The sequence below is a fragment of the Aegilops tauschii genome, chromosome 4, assembly GCF_002575655.3.
Source record: "Aegilops tauschii subsp. strangulata cultivar AL8/78 chromosome 4, Aet v6.0, whole genome shotgun sequence".
Taxonomy (NCBI): Eukaryota; Viridiplantae; Streptophyta; class Magnoliopsida; order Poales; family Poaceae; genus Aegilops; species Aegilops tauschii.
In genome coordinates this window covers 307,091,127-307,114,716 of record NC_053038.3, presented here as the reverse complement: position 1 = coordinate 307,114,716, position 23,590 = coordinate 307,091,127, and the positions used below count along the sequence as shown (strand labels likewise).

General features: G+C 42.9%; 3 protein-coding genes and 4 non-coding genes across 8 annotated transcripts; 6 read left to right on the top strand and 1 right to left on the bottom strand.

Moving 5' to 3' along the window:
- The first annotated feature begins 476 nt into the window (after positions 1-476).
- Positions 477-5,654, top strand: LOC109732781 (eukaryotic translation initiation factor 2 subunit beta). Its single transcript, XM_020291974.4, has 10 exons — positions 477-621; positions 708-811; positions 1,627-1,732; positions 1,814-1,869; positions 2,155-2,206; positions 2,285-2,385; positions 2,693-2,838; positions 2,970-3,112; positions 3,675-3,760; positions 5,399-5,654. Exons 2-10 carry the CDS (start codon positions 764-766, stop codon positions 5,474-5,476), a joined length of 816 nt encoding a protein of 271 aa, XP_020147563.1. The 5' UTR covers positions 477-621; positions 708-763; the 3' UTR covers positions 5,477-5,654.
- On the top strand, positions 4,303-4,384 carry LOC120963628 (small nucleolar RNA SNORD34). Its single transcript, XR_005755384.1, has one exon. It is a non-coding gene; the product is annotated as a small nucleolar RNA SNORD34 (small nucleolar RNA).
- On the top strand, positions 4,623-4,704 carry LOC120963631 (small nucleolar RNA SNORD34). The gene has a single exon (XR_005755387.1). It is a non-coding gene; the product is annotated as a small nucleolar RNA SNORD34 (small nucleolar RNA).
- Positions 4,784-4,865, top strand: LOC120963629 (small nucleolar RNA SNORD34). Its single transcript, XR_005755385.1, has one exon. It is a non-coding gene; the product is annotated as a small nucleolar RNA SNORD34 (small nucleolar RNA).
- On the top strand, positions 5,221-5,300 carry LOC120963630 (small nucleolar RNA SNORD34). The gene has a single exon (XR_005755386.1). It is a non-coding gene; the product is annotated as a small nucleolar RNA SNORD34 (small nucleolar RNA).
- A 266-nt stretch (positions 5,655-5,920) lies between the features above and the next one.
- LOC109732790 (photosystem II repair protein PSB27-H1, chloroplastic) lies at positions 5,921-6,729 on the top strand. The gene has a single exon (XM_020291984.4). It carries the CDS (start codon positions 6,012-6,014, stop codon positions 6,525-6,527), a length of 516 nt encoding a protein of 171 aa, XP_020147573.1. The 5' UTR covers positions 5,921-6,011; the 3' UTR covers positions 6,528-6,729.
- Positions 6,730-8,309: 1,580 nt separating this feature from the next.
- LOC109732797 (serine/threonine-protein kinase AtPK2/AtPK19) lies at positions 8,310-12,093 on the bottom strand. Of its 2 annotated transcripts, XM_020291999.4 has the most exons (8): positions 11,881-12,092; positions 11,562-11,755; positions 9,970-10,958; positions 9,782-9,864; positions 9,582-9,702; positions 9,311-9,484; positions 9,095-9,202; positions 8,310-8,809 (listed from the first exon to the last, which is right to left on the bottom strand). In XM_020291999.4, exons 3-8 carry the CDS (start codon positions 10,627-10,629, stop codon positions 8,510-8,512), a joined length of 1,446 nt encoding a protein of 481 aa, XP_020147588.1. In that variant the 5' UTR covers positions 10,630-10,958; positions 11,562-11,755; positions 11,881-12,092; the 3' UTR covers positions 8,310-8,509. The 2 variants fall into 2 exon arrangements, with proteins under 2 accessions (XP_020147588.1, XP_020147580.1); XM_020291991.4 differs by lacking the exon at positions 11,562-11,755 and having other exon boundaries at positions 11,881-12,093.
- Positions 12,094-23,590: the final 11,497 nt, after the last annotated feature.

The following is a 23,590-nucleotide window of genomic DNA, read 5'->3' as shown; positions in this document are numbered from 1 at the left end:
TGATGCAACCGCATTATTATTAACTCGAATAATACGAAGGTGATCGGCACCATGAAGGAAGGAGGATGATCGTCGGGTGCAGCAGCGACAATCTTTGATGATTGTTTTCATTTAGCTTGTGATTTTTCCATTTCTAAATTTGAGCACTGTAATAGAGAAGCAAATAAAGTCAGTCATGAACTTGGCAAACTGGCTAGATTTTCTTTCATTTTCGAATGGTTCAAGGAACCAAATAGTGATATGGTACCAATCCTCAAAACGATGTAATGGTTATTTCTAATGAATAAAATCCATTTTCTTTCCAAAAAGTACTTAGGTTAAAAAAAATGTAGTGGTATTTTTGGGAATCACTAAAATTACAGCGGTATTTATCTGATTTAACCCTTTTTCTTTGAAGCATATTGTCTCTTGAAAAAGAAAAGGCCTGTAAAAAAGGCCAAGGCCGCATCTAGTTTTTTCGTTGCCCCCAAGTAAGGCGAGAGTCTACAAATACGGCCCATCGTTTCCCGTCTGTGAGAGATAAACGCCTGGCAAACAAGTGAGAGAGAGAAAGAAAGTTAAGAGCTCTCGACGACTGAAACCCTACCCGGAGCCCCGCCGCCGTCGCCTCTCCCTCTCGCTGTAAGAGCTGGAAACCTTTTCACCCGAAAATCCGTCTCGCCCCCACCCAACCCGATCTGATCCGGCTCCTGCGTTCTCTTTTCTAGGTTTAGAGCCGTCGCGCCGCCAGCAGAAGAGGGGGGTGAAGAAGGCCAGCGTCACCATGGCGGACGAGGAGCAGATGATGGAGAGGAAGGAGGAGGCCACCGAGGTGAAAAGCTCTCTTCTCCTTTTCGCTCTGCACGTCTTCTTCGGCGGATTCGTCTTTGGTTTGGACGGTGAATAGGCTGCCAAAGCAAGGGGACGGATATAATTTCGTGCTTGTTGTTTGTTTTGTCTGTGAATACGAGACGATGGGGGCGATCTGTTTGATTTGTATACTTTGGTTGAAGATGTCTAATCTGCAAGAGCGATTTAAACTGCTAAGCCAATGGTTGTTGTGTGATGTGTAGTCAGATGCGGGACTGCCCTGGTTCGCTCTTCGGGCAGGAATTCAAAACCAAATTATTTAACTCCCGTGTATTCTAATTTGCTCAACTTACGAGAATTACCAATTAAGCATAGGATTTGAAGCTCGTGTAGCGTTGAGCAGCAGTACGTGATTTTTTAGGACATTTGAACTCTTAATGTCTGCGTATGCCTGTAAGTAGATTTTTGTATCAGATGAGGTAGATTTTTGCATCAGACCAGCTAAACAATTCATGTCGGAGATAGTGGTGCTGTTATGCAATCCCTGCCAACAATTATCATAGGCAACAAAACTGTAATCCTAACATTTTAATTATACATCACCATAATGTTGCCTTGAACTGAAATTACTGGACTACTTCACTATTTTTTTTGACGGGCAAACAGTAGAGGAATCCCCTTCATTAAATGAAGAGGTGGGAAGAAGACGCACTTCACTGTTTATTATTATGTTTAGTTTGGTTCCAAATAGTTGTATTCCCCAGTTAATGTTTTATATATGCTTGTATTTCCCTTGTCTTGTGCATGCTTATTGATAATGTTTATGATGTTTTGCAGATTGCACCTTTTGATCCAACCAAGAAAAAGAAGAAGAAGAAGGTCGTCATCCAAGATCCTGCTGATGAGGTTGATAAGCTGGCAGAGAAGACGGAGGGCTTGTCAGGTCCGTGTATTGATGCAAAAAAATAGAAGATCTCATTATCTGCTGTCCGTTGTTGCTGAAAGTTTTCTGCATTGTTTTCAGTCACTGAGTCTGGCGAGGCAAGCTTCGTGGGATTGAAAAAGAAAAAGAAGAAACTTGTGAGTTCATTAGGCTCAGTTTGTGGCTCAGTGCTATGTTTTGCTTATGTTTAATGCTGTTTGAGAAAGTTGTGGGATGTCTACTATTCTATTTTGTATATGACATTAAATTATGTTGTCAATTTGTCATGTTTCTCCTCGTGCATGCCAAACATAATAAGATGCCAATGGAATAAGCCACTACAATGCCCAAGCCTCAGGCTTTCATCACTCGGTTGAAAGTACTGTTTAGACTATCGGTTCTGTCTTGCTATTTGCTCTAACTCACCGATGTTCAAATTTCAGGTGGAACTTGATCCATCACTTGTTGAGGCTGGAGATGGTGAAGACACTCTTGGTAAGTATATTGCTTGTTAGTATTTTATTTATCTTCATTACATTTGCTGCTGTGTCTGAGCATGTATGTAATCTCCAGATGATCAAGTTGGAGAGGATGAACAAGGAGAAGGGATTGTGCTGGGTGGAGCAACCCAATACCCATGGGAAGGAACTGATAGAGATTACAAATATGATGAGGTAATTGTACTTCCATGTCTGTTTAATTAACATTTCCTATCCTATTATTGAATTTTGACAACTGACAGACCATGAGTTCCGTGAACAAACTAATATTAACGATCATTCATTTGATCATTTCATTTTTCATTTCAGTTGCTTTACAGTGCATATTGAGAAGCGTTTCTTCTGTGTGCTTCTTGATTTAGTTCTTTGTTGTTTATTTTTTAGATGCTACCGGTACATAGCTAGCAATTGGATAGTGCTCAGTTGTTCCTTGATTTCATTCTTTTTGGTGAAACCTAATCATCAAGCTGTTTGGTTACAGCTGCTTGGCAGAGTCTTCAATATCCTGCGTGAGAATAATCCAGATCTTGCTGGTGATAGACGAAGAACAGTTATGCGGCCTCCTCAAGTTCTTAGGGAAGGCACAAAGAAGACAGTTTTTGTGAACTTCATGGACTTGTGCAAAACGTAATTCTTCTTTGTTTTCACTCCAACTTGATCTTATTTTCTGTTACTTTGTTTTATTTGAATATTTTTCATTTTATTTGAAAATTTAAAGGATATCATGAGCTAACTTAAGTGATATTTCTACTTTTCAGAATGCATAGGCAACCTGAACATGTGATGATGTTTTTACTTGCTGAGATGGGAACAAGTGGATCCCTTGATGGGCAACAAAGGTTGGTTATCAAAGGAAGATTTGCCCCGAAGAACTTTGAAGCTATACTCAGGAGATATATCAGTAAGTTTCCTTATTATTCCGTGACCTTGTTTCTGCTCCTTTTTGGCTTAAGTTTATGAGTCCTGGCTTTTTACGTGTAAGCATAATATTGAATTAAATATTTCAGCCTGCAGTTGTGTTGCTAAAAAAATCATTAGGTTGTTTTTGTTTTCGATTTGTAAGGTTTAGTTATTGTTGTGCGTGGCCAGTTTACCCTGTGGAATCAAGAGAATCATACAACTGTAGTGAAAATCAATGTTCTGCTCTGAATATATAGGTTGGCAGTTAGTTTTATCTCCTTCCAAGTTAACTCCCAATCTTTCATGGCCCCAGTAGAAAGACATAACTATGGCGTATGAAGTATGATGGTCACTTGCTGTGAATTAGCTTTATATTTTTCTTGTGGCATGATCGTCCAATCGTAACCTAGAGCTTCTCGACGTGGAAGAGTAGCTCCTTATTTTCCCATGAGATGATGGGGAGAGCCGACACCAATTTTCTATAGTCTAATCTCTCAGCTGCTTTTGATTTCCTATAAGCTCAATGCACTAACTTTTGCTGTCCGCATGTTCACTTGTTTCAGATGAATATGTCATATGTAATGGATGCAAGAGCCCAGATACCATCCTTTCCAAGGAGAATCGGTTGTTCTTCCTTCGCTGTGAACAAGTAAGACTGTTACACCCACTTATCGTGGGAGATATAGACCATTCATTGTTTCTCCAATTATTCTGACTTTCAGTTCGGAAATTCGTCTGAAAGCATCTTTAGTGCTAGATCTATGCCTTCACATTGTCATAGTTCAGCTTCGTACCGTTGGATGAATCATCACGAGAGTAGCAATATAGTATTTGTCTCTGTTGTCATGTCGTACTTTTTATCAACTTTGCCTTTGAGTTGCCAGATTGCATTATATGACGAGCATTTGCGTGATAAATGCCTCATGCTTCTTCCTGTATTGTATTGTCACCTGTTGCTAAGCATAGTGATGTGCGGAGTGTGTTACTATGTTTTTTTGCCACTTATGGAGGTCTTTTCATGATAAGATGCTGAGTTATTTCATACGGTTGACAATAGATTCTGATAATTTCACAAGCATCTAAGGCTTAAAAGATGCATCATGGGTCCTTTGTGTTCCTGTTTATTGTTTTGAACTAATATGGTTCTATTCGCGTTTACATTAGTTACTAGTGGTTCCTGTATTTCTTGTTTCTACCTATGATGAGTTGCAAACAGTATTGCCTACATTGTTTGAACAATCTTATGAGAACTTCTGCAACCTCTGAGGATGGAACACTGCCTTTTATTTGACCCAGCTTCAATCTGTCTTTTTATGCTGTATGATCGAAAATCTTTTTACAGTTTTTGCACTTGATTTGTGCTGATGATTAGTTGCAGAGTCATTTGTTTGACAAATATTTTGTGATAATAATTGCAACATCTGAGGTTTTTCAGTACGATTGTGTTTATTCTTTTTAGCTAAACACGGTGTTATTTGTGTTTTTTATTGCTTAGTAGTCGTCCTTGGCTGCCTACCTATGATGAGTTGCAAACTTTATTGCCTACATTGTTTGATCAATCTTATGAGAAGCTTCTGCAACGTCTGAGGATGAAAAAATGCACTAAAAATTCATTGATTCTTTTTCTATATATTTTTATTATTTACATTCGGTTACTTGGCTTCTGGGCTTTTCTACCTATGATGAGTTGCAAACCTTATTCCCTACATTGTTTGACCAATCTTGTGAGAATTTATTTAACATCTGAGGATGGAACGATCCCAGTGTATATATTGTTTGGTCTAGAGTTCAGATGTTAGTTTGCATTTCTGGGGTAGTGCTGATGATGAGTGAAGTTATTGCCTACATTTTTGACAAATACTCCCTCCGTCCGGAAATACTTGTCATCAGAATGGAAAAAAGGGGATGTATCTAGATGTATTTTAATTCTAGATACATCTCTTTTAATCCATTTTGATGACAAGTATTTTCGGACGGAGGGAGTATAAGGCAAGCTTTTTGGGACGGAGGCAGTCTACTAATTGCAGCATCTGAGGCTTGTGCATTATTTTACTATTATCAAGGCTCTTTCGGCTCTTGTATTTTTCGCCTGCTGCCTCTAGCTAAAAACTCACCAATGATGAGTTGCAAAACCTTATTGCCTACATTGTTTGAACCTCGTGAGAACTGATGCAACATCTGAGGATGAAAAAATCGCCCTTTACTTGAACATGCTGCAATTTAGGATTTTCTTGTAGCCACAAGTTTTAACCATACACTAACCGATTGATTTATTTACCTTGATCAGTGTGGTTCGTCAAGGTCAGTTGCTCCTATCAAGGCTGGATTCGTGGCGCAAGTTGGGCGTCGGAAGGCTGGAACTTAAGTTGGGTAGTGCGGGGATGCTCTATCAACGTAATCCAACAATTTGCCGATTTACAACAATCTTTATTGTCCTGTTTTCACTGTGCCTAGACCGATTTGTGGATTTTGTTACTTCCTGTACTATGAATGCTGATGGTGTGAATTTCTATTTATCTCAGAGGATCTAAGTTTGCGGCGTATTGCCAACTCCTTTGCCTTTTTTACTAGTTTTATTAGTTATCTTCATGAGAAGATTCTACCTGTGACCCTCAAACGACATCGTATGAAGAGAGATGTGGTAGTATGGTACGGTAGGCATTTGGGCGTTGGAATGACGAGAACCAACCACGCAGCCCCGTCGGCGGACGAGAAAAGGAAAATCCTGGCAACTGAAACACAGCCTTACAAGAAAACAAGTCATGATAAGAGGATAAGCCGACGTGTCGCCTCTTCCCTTTCTCACTGACCCAAGCTATCAAACGACTCGAGCTGAGCTCGCTGCCTCCCTTTCCACAACCTCCCCTCCCCGCGCAAGCGCACTGAACAGAAAGAAAGAGATGAGGTCTCCCGTCCCCGCCATGCTCACCGCCCCATCAGCAGCGGCGGCCGTCGCCAAGCCGCTCCCCGCGGCTCGCTCCAACACGACGGCGGCGCTTCACGCGACGGCAGCCAGCAGCAGGCGCGACGTCATCACGGGCACGGGCGTGGGAGCGGCGCTGCTGCTGGCCCTGTGGCCGCAGCGTGCGCGTGCGGCGTCGGATGACGAGTACCTGACGGAGACGACGGAGGTGATCGGGAAGGTGCGGTCGACGATCAGCATGGACAAGACGGACCCCAAGGTGGCGGACGCGGTGACGGAGCTGCGGGAGATGTCCAACTCGTGGGTGGCCAAGTACCGGCGCGAGAAGGCGCTGCTGGGGCGGCAGTCGTTCCGGGACATGTACTCGGCGCTCAACGCCGTGTCCGGCCACTACATCAGCTTCGGCCCCACCGCGCCCATCCCCAACAAGCGCCGCATCCGCATCCTCGAGGAGATGGACGCCGTCGAGAAGTCGCTCAAGCGCGGCCGCTGAAGGCTTCCATCCACGTCCACACTAGCAAAATGTACGTGCGTGCGTCAAACAGGATAGGGTGAGAACGTCGCGTTGCTTGTCCCGTGGGTCATAAGCGCTCCGATTTTGAGCCTCGAGTTTATCAATTGTTTGTGCGACTTGTCTAATCGGCTGATGATCGGCATGGTGAGAATATTGTTGGGGGCATCCTTGATTTTGTGTATCACCGTCTTCCTTGTTCCTTTTTTTTGGCGCATCAAAAGGGAGTTTTATTCATGAATCATAGGGTTACAATCGAGTGACCATAAGTCCTCACAACATGGAGGTCATTTACTCATCCACACTGCAGTACACGACTCTATTATGAGATCTCTTAATTTTATGTGGAATAAACTCCTTATCACCCATCAATGACTTAATCTCAGCTACCAAGTGCCCATAGGCCGATCGAGACAAGTTGTCACATGTAAGGATTGAAAGAGCCTCCGAGGAATCCGATTGGTCGATTCGTATGTTCCTCCTTGCCTCAACGGTGCCCAGCACAGTCCAGGTGCTAAACAGAACGACTTTGCTTTCTGGATGGCTAGTGCTAGTGGTTTCAAGGGGTTTCATTGCCTCCCGCGGGGCTCCCTCGTCTCCCGTGGACTTAGGGCCATGGAGGCGCGGTGGATTTTGGTCCTTACCAGTAGGAGGGCTCCGTTTTATGGTTTTTGATGTTGTTTTGAATTTAGGTAGGGTTTGTGTCCTGCTTAGAAGACGAGACGACGACGGCTCCCCGAAGATGGAATAAGCTTTTCCCTGCCTAGCCCTTGTTCCGGTGATGCTTCTAGTGTCGTCGGAGGGCGTGTGGAGGTTTGTCTCCGGTGAATCTCGCAGGATTCGGTCGACCTTTGTCTACTATGGATCTGCTTGGATCCGATCTTCATTCGTCTACGTTCGTGTGTCTATAGGTTAGATCGTTCCGATCTACGCTTCTCTTCATCGACGGCGGTTACTGTTCTAGTGCATTGGTCCTTTAAGGCCGTAGCACGACGACTTCCCGACTGTCTACTACCATAAGGTTTGTTGGCTTCGGTAATGGAGGGGTGATGACAGCAACACGCCTTCGGCTCGCTCCAGTGCTACTGGATTCACAATGACAATCTAATTTAAGAAAAGTCTAGTGCTAGCTGCTAGACTTTCCTTAAATTAGAATCACATTCCCATGTCTTTGGAGAACATCCAATTACCCCCATCTCCAAAAATCCAAGTCACTCTATATATAATCTACAAATTTAAAATTTCCCAAAGTCCACTCCTTTTAAAAATGTCAGATGTCTAAAAATTATCAAAGGCCTTAGAAGATTAGTGTTCATGCACATTTCTTTTCACATGACGTACACCATAGAAGATTGCTATGTGCCTTCAGTTTAATATTTTTTATTCAACGGGTGTTTTTCTTTTTTTGCAGGCAAGCGGCTGTGGTTATTGGCAAGAACTGATTGAAGCTACCGTTTTGGATCGTGTGATGTCGGGAGTGCCATTGTTTCACTATGCTAAGGATACAAATCTATCCACCATTACCTTCTCGAGTTTTCCAACTCTCAAACTAGTCGGGCTAACACGTCTCTAGGCTCCGGCCTTTTCCGTATTTTAGGCCTCAGGTTAGCCATCCCATCATAAGGCTCCAGCATCGCGCCATGGTTGCAGAACAGCCACGGCTCTTCTTTGCATAAAAAAAAAAGCCACGGCTCTTCTTCCATGAACTTCTTCCAGGCAGAAAACTTAAACAACAAACAGTGTTCATGCACATTCTCTGCGAGATTGATGGAAAGTAATTAAGATGCAACTAAAGAGTAACAAGAAACAAGACGGATTGCCACAAAGTTACTGCCAAGTGCCAAGCCCCCTCTTGGGTGATAGACAAATGAAGTCTAAAACAAGCACAACAGCAGGTTCATCTTACTGTCTTGAGCAAAGATAAGATACTGGATTTCTTAGATACCACAATTATAAAGTAGTCTTCAGCCTAGAGGACTCGGCTTTTGAAGGAATGGCTCCGGCCGCACGTAACTGAACCCCACGAAGTTGCTATCTGCAGCGACAGGGCTGGCCACGGGGGAGTCCAGCACGGGCATACTCGTCCAGCACTCGTCAAAGTTTGCAATGCAGGTCTGCCCAGCAACATTTGGGCAGAAGCTTGGCGTGATCTGTCGAGCCTCTAGTTTCTTCCAGTTCACTGCCTTGAACCACTTGTGGTTCTTTATTTCGTCACTGCCGCCCGGCCCACTTCCAAGCCGCCTGCCAGCTTCTTTGTGCAGTAACTGAAAAAAAAAAAACGGATAAAGGGCAAATTAGCAACAAGTCATCTAGATTTAACTTCCAACTAACAAGGCATCAGTCATGTCTCCGACAAGAGACATCCATGGATCAGGCTTCACTACAAGCATTAAGGTGTCTGATTTTATTTATCTAGGACCGAGGCAACTTATCTTAACCATATTTTTAGTTTGATCACAAACTCAAACTGGGCTGACATTGAAGCCAAGCAAAGGGTCGATTGCACAATGCACGTGCGCGCAAGGTCAAGGTGAACGTAGCAAACTTACCCCTTTCAGCAGAGAGTGAACCTCACTAGACAAATACGTTGGAAGCTTCATCTTCTCCTTCACTATCTTCTGCTGAATCTTGTCCCTGTTTCCACCAAAAAATGGGGGCTGCAACATATAGAAAAAAAAGAGTGTGCAAAGAAAAATATATCATGCGGATAATTCATCTGAAATGCAGATATTCCTAATCAGAAGATTTCCCCTCAAACAACTCACCTTGCCCGTAAGCATTTCAAAAAGAAGGATCCCCACACTCCACCAGTCTGCAGCCTTATCATGACCTCTGCCCTGAACAATTTCTGGGGCCATATACTCCACAGTGCCGCACATTGAATTTGATCTAGTGTTCTCATCAAACTCCTTTGCCAGGCCAAAATCAGTTAGCATGGCCTACAATGGAAGACGCACGTCAAGAAATTTCCCCTCTGGCGATCATAACACGAAGACTGAAAAAGTAACATAAGAAGACACAATAAAGGATCCTTACATGGCCATGAGCGTCCAATAAGATGTTCTCAGGCTTCAGATCTCTATGCATAATCCCATTGGCATGAAGGTGGGCTACAGCAGATACAATTTCAGCAGTATAGATGCGCGCAAGCTCCTCCCTACCACATAAGTAGAAGCTTAATAAAAAGGTTGTCACATCTGGATAGGTGTAAAGATAAGATTACATAATTAAATTACCTAAACAAGCCTTGTTGGTAAAGCTGAAAGAAGAGATGCCCCCCATTTACAAAGTCCAAGACCAGATAAAGTCGGTACTTAGTCTGCAAGTAAGTTTTGGTTTTAGCACTGGCAGATGCAAAACACTACAGATAATATATCCATGCTTGAAAAAAACAGTGCACACACAGAAATGGTAAACGGCCTACCTGAAAGGAGTACCTCAGCTGCACCACAAAAGGATGATCAACTTTTGTCAGTATATCTCTCTCTGCTTTCATGTACTCAGCATGGTTCTTCTCCAAAATCTTGTCTTTCCTCATGACTTTCATTGCATATATATCTGAAGTACATTTCCTTCTCACCTGATAGACTTTGCCAAATGCCCCTTGGCCAACAAGCTTCAAGAGTTCAAAGTCGTCGAGTCCAACAGCCTCATTCTCCTTTGTTGTATCATTGAGCTCTTCATCACTAAGACTCCCCTGGCCACTTTTCTTTTCTTTAGAAAGACACTCTAGCAGATCTAATGAGCTCTCAGACTCATGTAGAGTAAGCTTACTAAGTGGCAAGGATTGGCTAACAAGTGAAGTTGGGCCAACAAGAGAATGAGATCGCTTGGTAATGACTACAGGGTCATTGTAAACCTCCTCATTGGACTCAGCCAAAGGTGCAGGGCTGCCTGGAGTGAGAATGCTTACTTCTGTGGGGGTCTGGACCGCCGTAGCACCAAAAACATCGTTAAAATCAAACTCAACATTTTCAGGAAGGACAACATCTGGAGGCCCTTTTGGCAGAAGTATCATCCCTGTAAAGAGCTTGGGGCGTTGTGTATGGGTTGTTGTAACTGAAGGTATCTCAGAGGAAACCATCTCCAGGAACCAAGATTCAACAGTTTGAGAATCTTGATGAAAGCTAGCGGTAGCTGCACGGCTTCCCACTACCAATTCTCAGAAATATAGAATGAACACCTTATGGGGCAGCTCTGTCTAAGGGAGGCTCCTTCCACAAATACCCAAGACAACAGAAGATGCAGGGCTGCGAACAATGGCCTTGAACAAGTGGAAGTTCACGGAGACAACAGGAAATCCCAGGAATCCCGGGCAAAGGCAGGGTGGGAAGCTTCCGTTGTTTCCCGATGAACAGGAAACTCTGGATGCCACTGTTCTTTCTGAATACATGAGATCAACTTGTCTATGGGCTGCACGCAGAAGGATATTATAGTTAATTCAACAATTTCACAAACAAGGAAGCTTGTACTAAGAAGAACATCATACTAGCATGCCTATTAAGAAGAACATTGGGATTATTCATCAGAGTATAAAACCATGTGCTGATCTGCAAACTGAATCGGTAGGGCACCGTGTTATCTTTAGCAGAGACTAAACTTAAAGACAGTAAAGCGTCTTCTAAAAGTAATTTGCCACTGAAGTTAGAAAAAAGGGTTTTCCAATCAGAGGAACAACAGCATTCCAAATTTAGCCCCAAAAGTCATGAGACCCACCCAACCAGGATACGTCTCTACCTCGAAATAACCCCGATTGATGAAACGTCCATCCTATGCCCGATCTAGTGCCTATCCAAACACGAAGCCTAACTAAAATTGGCATTCCTATCTGCCAAGAATGGGGACGCATGTCAAAATAAACCCAGACAAACAAGAACGGGAAGCAAACTTATTGGAGAGCTCATGAATTTACTGCGTATCCACACCTCTCGCAGCTAACACCCAAATTAACCCTACAAAACCATACTTTTTTAACATAATATACACACCGAATTACACTCAGAAGGAGACAATTACCATGGGAGTTCAAGGCATCAGCTAAATCCCCAAATCGACCACTAGCCCCTGCCCCCTATGAGCGCCACAGATCCAAAGAAGGGAATCCTGTGCAGATCTAACAGACCCACGAATCCGCGCCCAGGCAGCAACGGAATTGGGGGCTGCGAAACCCGCAGCGCTCACCGGTCCGACGAGCAATCGCAAAACCTTAACTGCACCCGAAATAATCGAAAAAAGACGCGTAAAAGAGGCGTGCTCGAGCCGGACGAACGTCCCGGCGAGGAGAAAACAGAAGGAAACGGAGGAGAGGAGGGCTGGGGAGAGCGCGACGACGAACCTTTGCGGAGGGTGAGGGGGACGGCTGGAAGCGGCGGCGATTGCACGGCGATCCCCTGCGGCGGGGCGGCGAGGGGGCTCCTATTATAGAATAGGGGCGTGGTGTGCGGGGCTCCGGTAACCGTAAGGGGACGCGTGGCGGGCTCGCACTGGTGGACTCCGTAACGGGATCGAGGCGGGCTCGCGATGCGAGTTGGCTTGTGGCGAATATGCTGCGCCGCCGAGATGGGCCGCCAGTTGGACCACCTGGGGCCCGCTGTCATAGTCACGGGGGGAAGGAAGAGGCTGGTAGTTATCAATCCGCTCTCTCCTCGCGCAAAACGCGAGGGGTTATCTTGGTTTGGCGCCAAGGTTGCTTCTGGTTTTTGGTTTGGTTTCCCTCCTGCGAAAGGGATAGAGATAGGGCTCTGCCGTGTGCATTACTGTAAGCCAAGTCAAAGTTTTTTTTTTGCGGGTCAAGCTAAAGGGAGCGTGTTAGAGAGGTTGTGTAAAGAATCTTGTTTTTATGGATCGGTTTGTTCTCCGAGCCACACGTTTTATCTCTTTTTGAATAGTTTCAAACTTTGAGTTGCTTACCACACGTCTTATCTTTTTTTTTAAGGAATGCCATCATTGCTTATTTTTATCTTTTGCTAAGTCTCGGTTGACGCAGACTTAGTTATATCTCAGTCGATGCTATATTCGTTTGATCTTGGGTGGAGATTCGTGCAATTTTTATCTTTTTGGTTTTTTTTCTTACTTATATATCATGTCACTTGATTGAGTCTTGGTTAAGTCTCAGTCGACTGAGACATAGCCACTTTTTTTATTGATTAACGCATGACATCGTTCACGAGAAGCTCAAAAATAAAAGAGAGAGAATTATCTACCCAATTACATGAAATATCATTCTCGTAACAATGTTTTACCACCTCAACGGTGCATGAATTGGACATCTCCTATCTCGAAACCAAGTCCACACAATGTCGCACCTTCATACCACCATGTAGACGATTCCATACACGCTTCTACTACTCCAGTAGAATCATACTCCACAATAATATGATGATATCCCATCGACGCTACCAATGAAAGGCCCTCCCTCGACGCATTAGAAGCATCGGGAAATGAAAGTACATGTTGCAACAAAATTAGCATGTGAATCACAGATCACTGCACTGTTGAAAATATGCCCTAGAGGCAATAATAAAGTTTTTATTTATTTCCACGTTCATAGTTAATGTTTATATTTCTATGCTACAATTGCATTGGTTCTTCAGTATATGAGATTCAGAGGGAAACTCAATTGCAAGTGCGAAATAAACACCAAGTCATGTATTGCAATTTCAATTTGTATTGAACTTCCTTCCGAAGGAAATATGCCCTAGAGGCAATAATAAAGTTGTTATTTATATTTGCTTATATCATGATAAATGTTTAATATTCATGCTAGAATCGTATTAACCGGAAACTTGATACATGTGTGGATACATAGACAAAACACCGTGGCCCTAGTAAGCCTCTACTAGACTAGCTCGTTAATCAAAGATGGTTAAGTTTCCTAACCATAGACATGTGTTGTCATTTGATGAACGGGATCACATCATTAGGAGAATGATGTGATGGACAAGACCCATACGTTAGCTTAGCATAATGATCGTTAAGTTTTATTGCTATTGCTTTCTTCATGTCATATACATATTCCTTTGACTATGAGATTATGCAACTTCCGGACACCGGAGGAATACCTTGTGTGCTATCAAACGTCACAACGTAAATGGTGATTATAAAGATGCTCTACAGGTATCTCCGAAGGTGTTTGTTGGGTTGGCATAGATCGAGATTAGGATTTGTCACTCCGAGTATCGGAGAGGTATCTCTGGGCCCTCTCGGTAATACACATCATAATAAGCCTTGCAAGCAATGTGACTAATGAGTTAGTTGCGGGATGATGTATTACGAAACGAGTAAAGAGACTTGCCGGTAATGAGATTGAACTATGTATGAAGATACTGACGATCGAATCTCGGGCAAGTAACATACCGATAACAAAGGGAATAACGTATGTCATTACGGTACGACCGATGAAGATCTTCATAGAATATGTGGGAACCAATATGAGCATCCAGGTTCCGCTGGTTATTATTGACTGGAGAGGTGTCTTAGTCATGTCTACATAGTTCTCGAACCTGTAGGGTCCGCACGTTTAACGTTTGATGACGATTTTGTATTATATATGTTATGTGATTTGGTGACCGAATGTTGTTCGGAGTCCCGGATGAGATCACGGACATGACGAAGAGTCTCAAAATGGCCGAGAGGTAAATATTCATATATAGGACGATGATATTCGGACACCAGAAGTGTTCTGGGGGTACCGGGTACATATTGGGTCACCGGAAGGGGTTCCGGGCACCCCCCCCCCCCGGCAACTACATGGGCCTAATGGGCCAAGTAGGGGACAGACCAGCCCCTAAGGGGCTGGTGAGCCCCATGTAGGCCGAAATAGGAGGAGAAGGATAGGGGAGGATTCGGCCTCCCCCTTTCCCTCTCTCCCCCTCTCTTTCCTTCCCCCTCCGATACTTATGGAAGGGGGAGGCCGACTTGGAGGAGGCGCCCAAGTAGGATTTACTCCTACTTGGGGCGCCCCTTGCTGCTCCCCTCCCTCTCCTACCTATATATATGTGGGGGGCACCGCTAGAACACACAACATTGATTCCTAGCCGTGTGCGGCGCCCCCTCCACAGTTTACGCCTCTGGTCATATTCACGTAGTGCTTAGGCGAAGCCCTACGTGGATTACTTCACCATCACCGTCACCACGTCGTCGTGCTGACGGAACTCTCCCTTGACACTTTGCTGGATCAAGAGTTTGAGGGACGTCATCGAGCTGAACGTGTGTAGAACTCGGAGGTGTCGTACGTTCGGTGCTTGATCGGTCGGAACGAGAAGAAGTTCGACTATATCAACCGCGTTGTCAAACGCTTCCGCTTTCGGTCTACGAGGGTACGTGGACACACTCTCTCCCTCTCGTTGCTATGCATCTCCTAGATAGATCTTGCGTGATCGTAGGAATTTTTTTGAAATTGCATGCTACGTTCCCCAACAATGTGTGGATACCTAGTTCGGGCCGGCGTTTGGGCATGCTCGCCTAGCTAGAGTGCGGGTCACTTCAGAGCCGTTGAGGGTGATGCGCTGGCATTGGCCGGCCACGTACGGTTGCAGATCTTGAGTGGCAGCGGAGCGCTACGATGCGGTGGACGAGACCATTGGTGAAGCCCCAACGGCCTCGGGGGGCGGAGGTGCGACGCTGTGCTCGGTGAAGTAGCTCCGGTGAGGTGGGAGACGACGTCGGTGAAGCGTACCTGATGCGGTGGAAGTCGGTGTCTGTGAGGCACGTCGGTTGCGGCGGCCGACGTCGTCGGTGGACCACCCGGTGCGATGGACGAGGGCGTAGATGAGGTAGCTCTGGTGCGATGGTGAAGCGCGACCGTCGTCTTCGTCGTCGTCGTCGTCGTCCGGCACAGAGGTGGGGAAAGAGACGAGACGAGGGACGATTCAAACTTTGCTTGGGTTGGCGGCGAATTAGGGATTTGAGCAATCTGGGCGCGGAAGGGGACGGTGGAGAAGGGATATTTTGCAGGGCTGGAATTGGGGCCGCCAGATATTTCAATCCGAAACGTGGAAGCGCGAACTTCTTTTGTTGTCGTTCTTTTTTTTGGGGGGGGGGAGGGGGGTGGCTGGGTGCTAAGTGTCCGTACAACACACGCGACCACCACGGCACGACCCTGGTCTGCCTGGTCCGCCTACATTTGAGAATGCAAAGGAATCTTCTTTCATTTGCAAACGAATCTGTATGTATTACCATGCCCGTGTTTTCCTTACAAATAATTAGTCATTAAAACGAGATACTATAAATTAATTAATGAGGAGTTATTTGAAAAAATAAATCGAAACGGTATCCACACTAACGTGTGAGAACCCACAAGTATAGGGGATCGCAACAGTTTTCGAGGTAGAGTATTCAACCCAAATTTATAGATTCGACACAAGGGGAGCCAAAGAATATTTCAAGGTATTAGCAACTGAGTTGTCAATTCAACCACACATGGAGATTAATTATCTGCAGCAATTAATTAGTAGCAAAGTAATATGATAGTTTTGATAGCAGTGACGGCAGTAACGGTAACAGTAACAGTGATAGCAGTAATTTTGTAGCAAGTGTAACAGTGATGATAGCAGTAGTAACTTAGCAAGAACAATATAGGATAAATTCATAGGCATTGGATCGGTGACTTGTTGGATGATATTCATCATGAGACAGTTATAACCATGGGCGATACGACACCAGCTCCAGTTCATCGATATAATGTAGGCATGTATTCCATAATAGTCATACGTGCTTATGGAAATAACTTGCATGACATCTTTTGTTCTACCCTCCCATGGCAATGGGGTCCATATTGGAAACTAAGGGATATTAAGGCCTCCTTTTAATAGAGAACCGGAACAAAGCATTAACATATAGTGAATACATGAACTCCTCAAACTACGGTAATCACCGGAAGAAGTCCCGGTTATTGTCACTCCGGGGTTACCGGATCATAACACGTACTAGGTGACTATAACTTGCAAGATCGGATCTAGAACATGGATATAATGATGATAACATAAACAATTCAGATCTGAGTTCATGGCACCCGGGCCCAAAGTGACAAGCATTAAGCATGGCAAAGTCATAGCAACATCAATCTTTGAACATAGTGGACACTAGGGATCAAGCCCTAACAAAACTAACTTGATTACATGATGAATCTCATCCAACTCCTCACCGACCAGCGAGCCTACGAAGGAATTACTCACTCCCGGTGGGGAGCATCATGGAATTAGCGATGGAGAAGGGTTGGTGATGACAAAGAACGAAGATCCCCCTCTCCGGAGCCCCAATCGGACTCCAGATCTGGCCTCCCGATGAAGAACAGGAGGTGACGGCGGCTCCGTCTCGTGGATCACGATAATTCTTTCTCCCTGATTTTTTCTGAAATAATGTGATTTTATAGCGTCGGAATCAGGGTCTGCGGGGCCACCAGGTGGGGACAACCCACCTGGGCGCGCCAGGAGAGGGGGCGCGCCCTGGTGGGTTGTGCCCACCGAGGGGCCCCTCTCCGGTAGGTCTTGGGTCCAGAAATTCTTATATATTATATAAAAATTCCTCGCAAAGTTTCATTCCATTCCGAGAACTTTTATTTCTGCACAAAAAAACACCATGGTAGTTCTGCTGAAAACAGCGTCAGTCCGGAGCTAGTTTCATTCAAATCATGCAAATTAGAGTCCAAAACAAGAGGAAAAGCGTTAGGAAAAGTAGATACGTTGGAGACGTATCAACTCCCCCAAGCTTAAACCTTTGCTTGTCCTCAAGCAATTAAGTTGATAAACTGAAAGTGAAAAAGAAAAACTTTTACAAACTCTTTTGCTCTTGTTTGCATAAATAAGCTTAAACAACACCTAGGTTTTCAACCACATTATAACTAACCATGCTGACAATAACTCTTAAAGATTATAATGACTCATATCAATGACATAATCAACTAGCGAGCAATAATAAGATATCTCAAAAGGCAACACATTGTCAAAACAACCATGATATAATATGAAAATAGTGGTATCTCGCTAGCCCTTTCTGAGACCGCAAAACATAAATGCAGACCACCTCCAAAGTTCAAGCAGCGACTAAACATTGTAATTCATGGTAGAAAAGATCCAGTCATGATGCACCGAACATTAGCTACACACAATGCATAAGTCATGACAGCTGTGCTCTCAGGTTCTAGTGCTTGTTTTAGAAGGTGATGACACAACATAAAAGTAAATAGATAGTCCCTTCGCAGAGGGAAGCAGTGATTTGCAGAGGTGTGAGAGCTCAGTTTTTAAAACAGAGGTAAATGATATTTTGAGACATGCACCCTTCTCATTTACTTCACGACCATCAGTTATCAATATCTTCCATGCTAAGCACGCTAGTGGCAGTTCCCAAGCGATAAAAGTAAAGGTTTTGACTCCATTGGGAGTTTTTGTTTGATTATTTAAGAGATTAACTCTTTTTCAGTTTGCAGTTTGGGACTGGGCATCCCTATTACCGCCCTTTTCTCGTGCGATGGCGAGTGAATAAACACTCGACCTGAGAATAACCCGCTTAGCATGGAAGATACTGACCACCTCCTGTCGTTCCATGAACAATCCAGGCACACAAAAAGGATATTTATTTAGAAGTTTTTAGAGGTGGCACATGCAAATTTACTTAGGACGGCAGGGTAATACCGCATATAGGTAGGTATAGTGGACTCATCTGGAATAACTTTGGGTTCAAGGTTTTTGATGTACAAGCAGAATTCCCACTTAGTACAGGCGAAGGCTGGCAATTAGATTGAGAAGCGGCCAGCTAGAGAGCAACAACGGTCATAACCATGCATTATGCATAAGTAACATTGGACACTAGCATGAGTAGGACATGAACACCATGAACATAAATATCATAGAGGCTATGTTGGTTTTGATTCAACTACAGAACATGTGCCAAGTCAAGCCACTCGAACATTCAGAGGAGGATACCATATCATCATACTACATCACAATCATTTTAACGCAATGTTGATATCCAAGATAAATCATTATCCACTCCTAGCTACTTATGCATGGCATGAGAAACTATAATCTCTAATTGTCATTGCAAACATGTTTAATCATAATGGGCTGAATCATGGGTACTAGGTTAAACATATTTACACAAACAGAACAAGTCGAGTTCATACCAGTTTCTCTCTGCCACGACCAGTTCATCGAATACCGTCATTATTGTCTTTCACTTGCACGACCGAACGTTGTGAAAATAATAATAGTGCAAGAGTTCCGTGGACTAAGCTGGAATCTGCAAACATTTTATTCAACAGGAGAAGGCAAGGTAAAATGTGCTCTTTATTAGTTCGACAATTATTCATATGAGAGCCACTCAACATTTTCATCATGGTCTTCTCCTTTGTATAACTCGAAAAAAGAAGAAAAGAAATTCAGAGGAACACACTGAAATATTTTTGGAGTTTTTGGTTTTCTTGAACAAGCAAATAAAAGGGAAAAGCAAAAACGAGAAAAACTATTTACACGGGAAAGCTCCCAACAAGCAAAAGAAGAACAAGGGAATCTTTTTGGGTTTTCTTTTTAATATTACTACTAAGCATGCATAGAAGGTAAACTACTACAACTAATTTTTTTGTTTTTTCTAAAGTTTTTCAAACACACAAGAAGAAAGCAAGAAAAATGAATCTAAGCATGGATGATATAATGAAAAAGTGTGAACACCGACAACTGAAAATAAGTGGACATGAATGTAATATCGGCGAGAACACGTACTCCCCCAAGCTTAGGCTTTTGACCTAACTTGGTAGTCGATCAATAGCCTGGAGGGTAGTAGGGGTGTTGAGGACCGGGCATCCACTCATCCCACTGTTGAGGCTCCTCCTGTGCTGCCTCTGCAGCAGCCTGAGCGTTCCGATAGGTGATGATGTGTGCAGGCATGATCTTATATCCGGCCCTGGCAACAGAATCAAGCAAAGCAGGAGCAGGCAATGGAATAATATCACGAGTTTCAACGCTAAAGACCAGGTTATAAGGAATAGGAATGTTAGGATAATCTCGTGCAAGAAAATGATGGTGTTCCATGGCTGCATGGTCTAGGTAAACCTTGGTCAGAGGGTAATCATGAGGGCGTATCTCAAATTAAAGTGAGCCACCAAACGAGTAGCATAAATCCCACCATGTATTTTACCCTGATATTTATTAAGATGGAGGCGACGAGCCATGATAGCTCCCAGCTATAAGTGTTGTCACCCTCTAATGCACGACGTAAAACATCAAGGTCTGGTGAACTAAGTGCACCCACCTTCTCTCCAGCAAGCAAGCATTTTGCAATGAAAAGTGCAAAGTAATGAACAACAGAAATGCAAGCCAGCGACAGTGGTAGCTGACACCCCTCTCTCATCTCCCACTGTCAAAGTGCGATAAAAGGCCTCAAACCCAGCCGGCCTAGGCTCGGCTAAGCTCCCATCAGAAGGGATCATGCATATGTCACAAAATACAGTAAGTGGTATTTGATGGTTTTCAACATATAAATCAAAGCTCACTTCAGGAGGATTATTCCTAGGAAGGAAAGTAAAGCTTTGAACAACGATGTTTGCAAGGATTTGGTGCTGTTCACACTCATCTGCGATGAAGTTGGTGAGGCCGGCATTAGCAGCATATTGTGTGAACTACTGAAGGATTCCAGCCTCTTCCAGGAACGGGGTGTGCGGCCATTCACACGGCCGTACTTCCGCCAACCTCCGAGGATGGAGATCACTGTCAAAGGACTCCCCAATAACACCCTTGGAGTTCTTCTTAGAGCCAAACTTCCTAAAGATATTCATGGTTTTCCTATGAACAAAATTCTGAAATTTATTAGCCCACAAAATTTTCTCAACGAAACTTCACAAAATTGATACCAACTACTCATGGGGATGCATAGAGGCCATAGCAAGCATTCAAACTACTTAGAACTCTAAAAATTTATCATGCAAGCACATCTACAGCAGCACCAAGAGTAGCTAATTATTCAAAATATAAACCACTAAAAAAACTAATTGGACAAACAGTGGAGTCACATACCAAGCAACAATCCCGGAAACAGTTTCGGAAACGGAGCTTCGAGCAAAGAGATCGAAATCCGCGGGTTTGAGAGCAAGAACACAGGAGAGAGAGAGCAAGGGAGATTTTTTTCTGGAGGTGAGTGATTAAGTGGGCTGAAGGGATAAGTGAGGGGGCCCACGTGGGGACCACAACCCACCAGGGCGCGCCTGGGGGTCCTGGTGCGCCCAGGTGGGTTGTGCCCACCTGGTGCACCTCCCTCTGATATTATTTGCACCAGAAATTCAGAAATATTCAGAAAAAAATCATACTAAATTTTCAGGGCATTCTGAAAACTTTTATTTTTGGGTCATTTTTTATTGTAGGGGAAATTCAGGAAACAGACAAAGCATGGCATTTTATTTTATTTAACTAATAAAACAGAAAACTAAAAGTAGGGACAGAAGGCAGTGCTTACTAAATTCATCAACTTCATACCGTTCAAAAATGATCCATTAATAAGGTTGATCAAGTCTTATTAACAACCACTTTCGATTAGCATGAAACCGAAGAACTTTCGTAAATCACTAAGTTACCTCAATGGGGATATGCATTTCCCCAACAATAAGCATTTAATATTTCTTTTTAATAGTAGGTAGAGGTATTTGAAAACTTCCAATAGTGATTGTCGGAGATTTTTCAATAACATTAATACCATTCACTTGGAATTGTTTCTTCGGAAAGTGCACCGTATGCTCATTACCATTTATATGAAAAGTGATCTTGCTTTTATTGCAATCAATAACAACCCCTGCAGTATTCAAGAAGGGTCTACCAAGGATAATCGACATGTTGTCGTCTTCAGGCATCTCAAGTATAACAAAGTCAGTCAAGATAGTAACATTAGCAACAACAATGGGCACATCCTCACAGATACCGATAGGTACGACAGTTGATTTATCGGCCATTTGCAAAGATATTTTAGTAGGTGTGAGTTTATTCAAGTCAAGTCTTTTATATAAAGAGAAAGGCATAACACTAACACCAGCTCCTAAATCACACAAAGCATTTTTCACATAATTCTTTTTGATAGAGCAAGGTATAGTCGGTATTCCCAGATCTCCAAGTTTTTTAGGTACTCCATCTTTAAAAGTATAATTAGCAAGCATAGTGGAGATTTCAGCTTTCGGTATTTTTCTCTTATTTGTGATGATGTCTTTCATATACTTTGCATAAGGAGGCATTTTCAAGATGTCAGTCAAGCGAGTACGCAAAAAGACTGGCCTCAGCATTTCAGCAAAGCGTTCAAATTCTTCATCATCTTTCTTTTTAGTAGACTTGAGTGGAAAAATCATAGGTTTTTGAACCCACGGTTCTCTTTCCTTACCATGTTTTCTAGCAATGAAGTCTCTTTTATCATATCTTTTATTCTTAGGTTGTGGGTTATCAAGACCAACAGGTGGTTCTATCTCAACATCATTATCTGGTTCTTTATTATTTGTTTGAGTGTCTTCATGAACCTCATCATTATCTTTTTCATTATCACTAGCTGAGTGTTCATTACCAGATTGAGTTTCAGCATCTGAGATAGAAGTTCCATTATCATTATCAGGAGGTTTTTCTATTTCAGGCTCACTAGAAGTATGCAAAGTCCTTTCATTTTTCTTTTTCTTTTTCTTTCTAGAAGGACTAGGTGCATCAATGTGAACTCTTAGTGAATCTTGTTCATTTCTTTTTGGGTGGCCCTCAGGATAAAGTGGTTCCTGAGTCATTTTACCTCCTCTAGTTGCAACTCTAGTAGCAAAGTCATTTATATTATGATTCATTTCATCAAGCAATTCTCTCTGAGATCTAGCAACTTGTTCTAATTGAGTTTGAACCATAGAAGCATGTTTTCCAACACCTCTAACATCATTTGAGATTCTAAATAACAAGTCACTTAAGTGAGCAATCATATTAGAATTATATTTCAACTATTTCATAACATTTGCATTGAAGTGATCTTGTTTTCTAATATAGTTTTCAAACTCATAAAGGCATTGGCTAGGATGCATATTGCGAGGATTGTCATTATCATTGAACTTCATTAGAGAATTTACCTCTACCACATTAGGCAGTGGTGGTGTATTAAGCCCATGTATTTCTTCAATAGGAGGTAAATTTTTAACATCCTCAGCTTTAATACCTTTTTTCCTTCATAGATTTCTTTGCCTCTTGCATATCTTCAGGACTGAGATATAATATACCCCTCTTCTTCGGAGTGGGTTTAGGCGGTGGTTCAGGAATAATCCAATCATCATAATTTTTCAATATGTTATTCAATAATTCTTCAGCTTGTCCAACAGTTCGTTCCCTGAAAACACAACCAGCACAACTATCTAGGAAGTCCCTAGAAGCATCGGTTAGTCCATTATAGAAGATATCAAGTATTTCATTTTTCTTAAGAGGATGATCAGGCAAAGCATTAAGTAATTGGCAAAGCCTCCCCCAAGCTTGTGGGAGACTCTCTTCTTTAGTTTGAACAAAGTTAAATATTTCCTTAAGGCAGCTTGTTTCTTATGAGTAGGAAAATATTTTTCAGAGAAGTAATAAATCATATCCTGGGGACTACGCACACAACCAGGATCAAGAGTATTGTACCAAGCTTTAGCATCACCCTTTAATGAGAAAGGAAATAATTTCAGAATAAAGTAGTAGCGAGTTTTCTCATCATGAGTAAAAAGGGTGGCTATATCATTCAATTTAGTAAGATGTGCCACAACAGTTTCAGTTTCATAACCATGGAAAGGATCAGATTCGACCAAAGTAATTAGCTCTGGGTCGACAGAGAATTCATAATCCTTATCATCAATAAAGATAGGTGAAGTAGCAAACTTAGGATCACATTTCATTCTAGCATTCAGAGTTTTTTCTTTATACTTGTGTAATAATTTCTCTTGATCATCTCTATCCTTACAAGCAAGAATATCTCTAGTTGTTTCTTCACTCATAACATAACCTTCCGGCACCTTAGGCAATTAATATCTAGGAGGGCTAGTTCTAGCAGGTGTTTCAGGAGTTTCAGTTTCAAGTTCATCATCA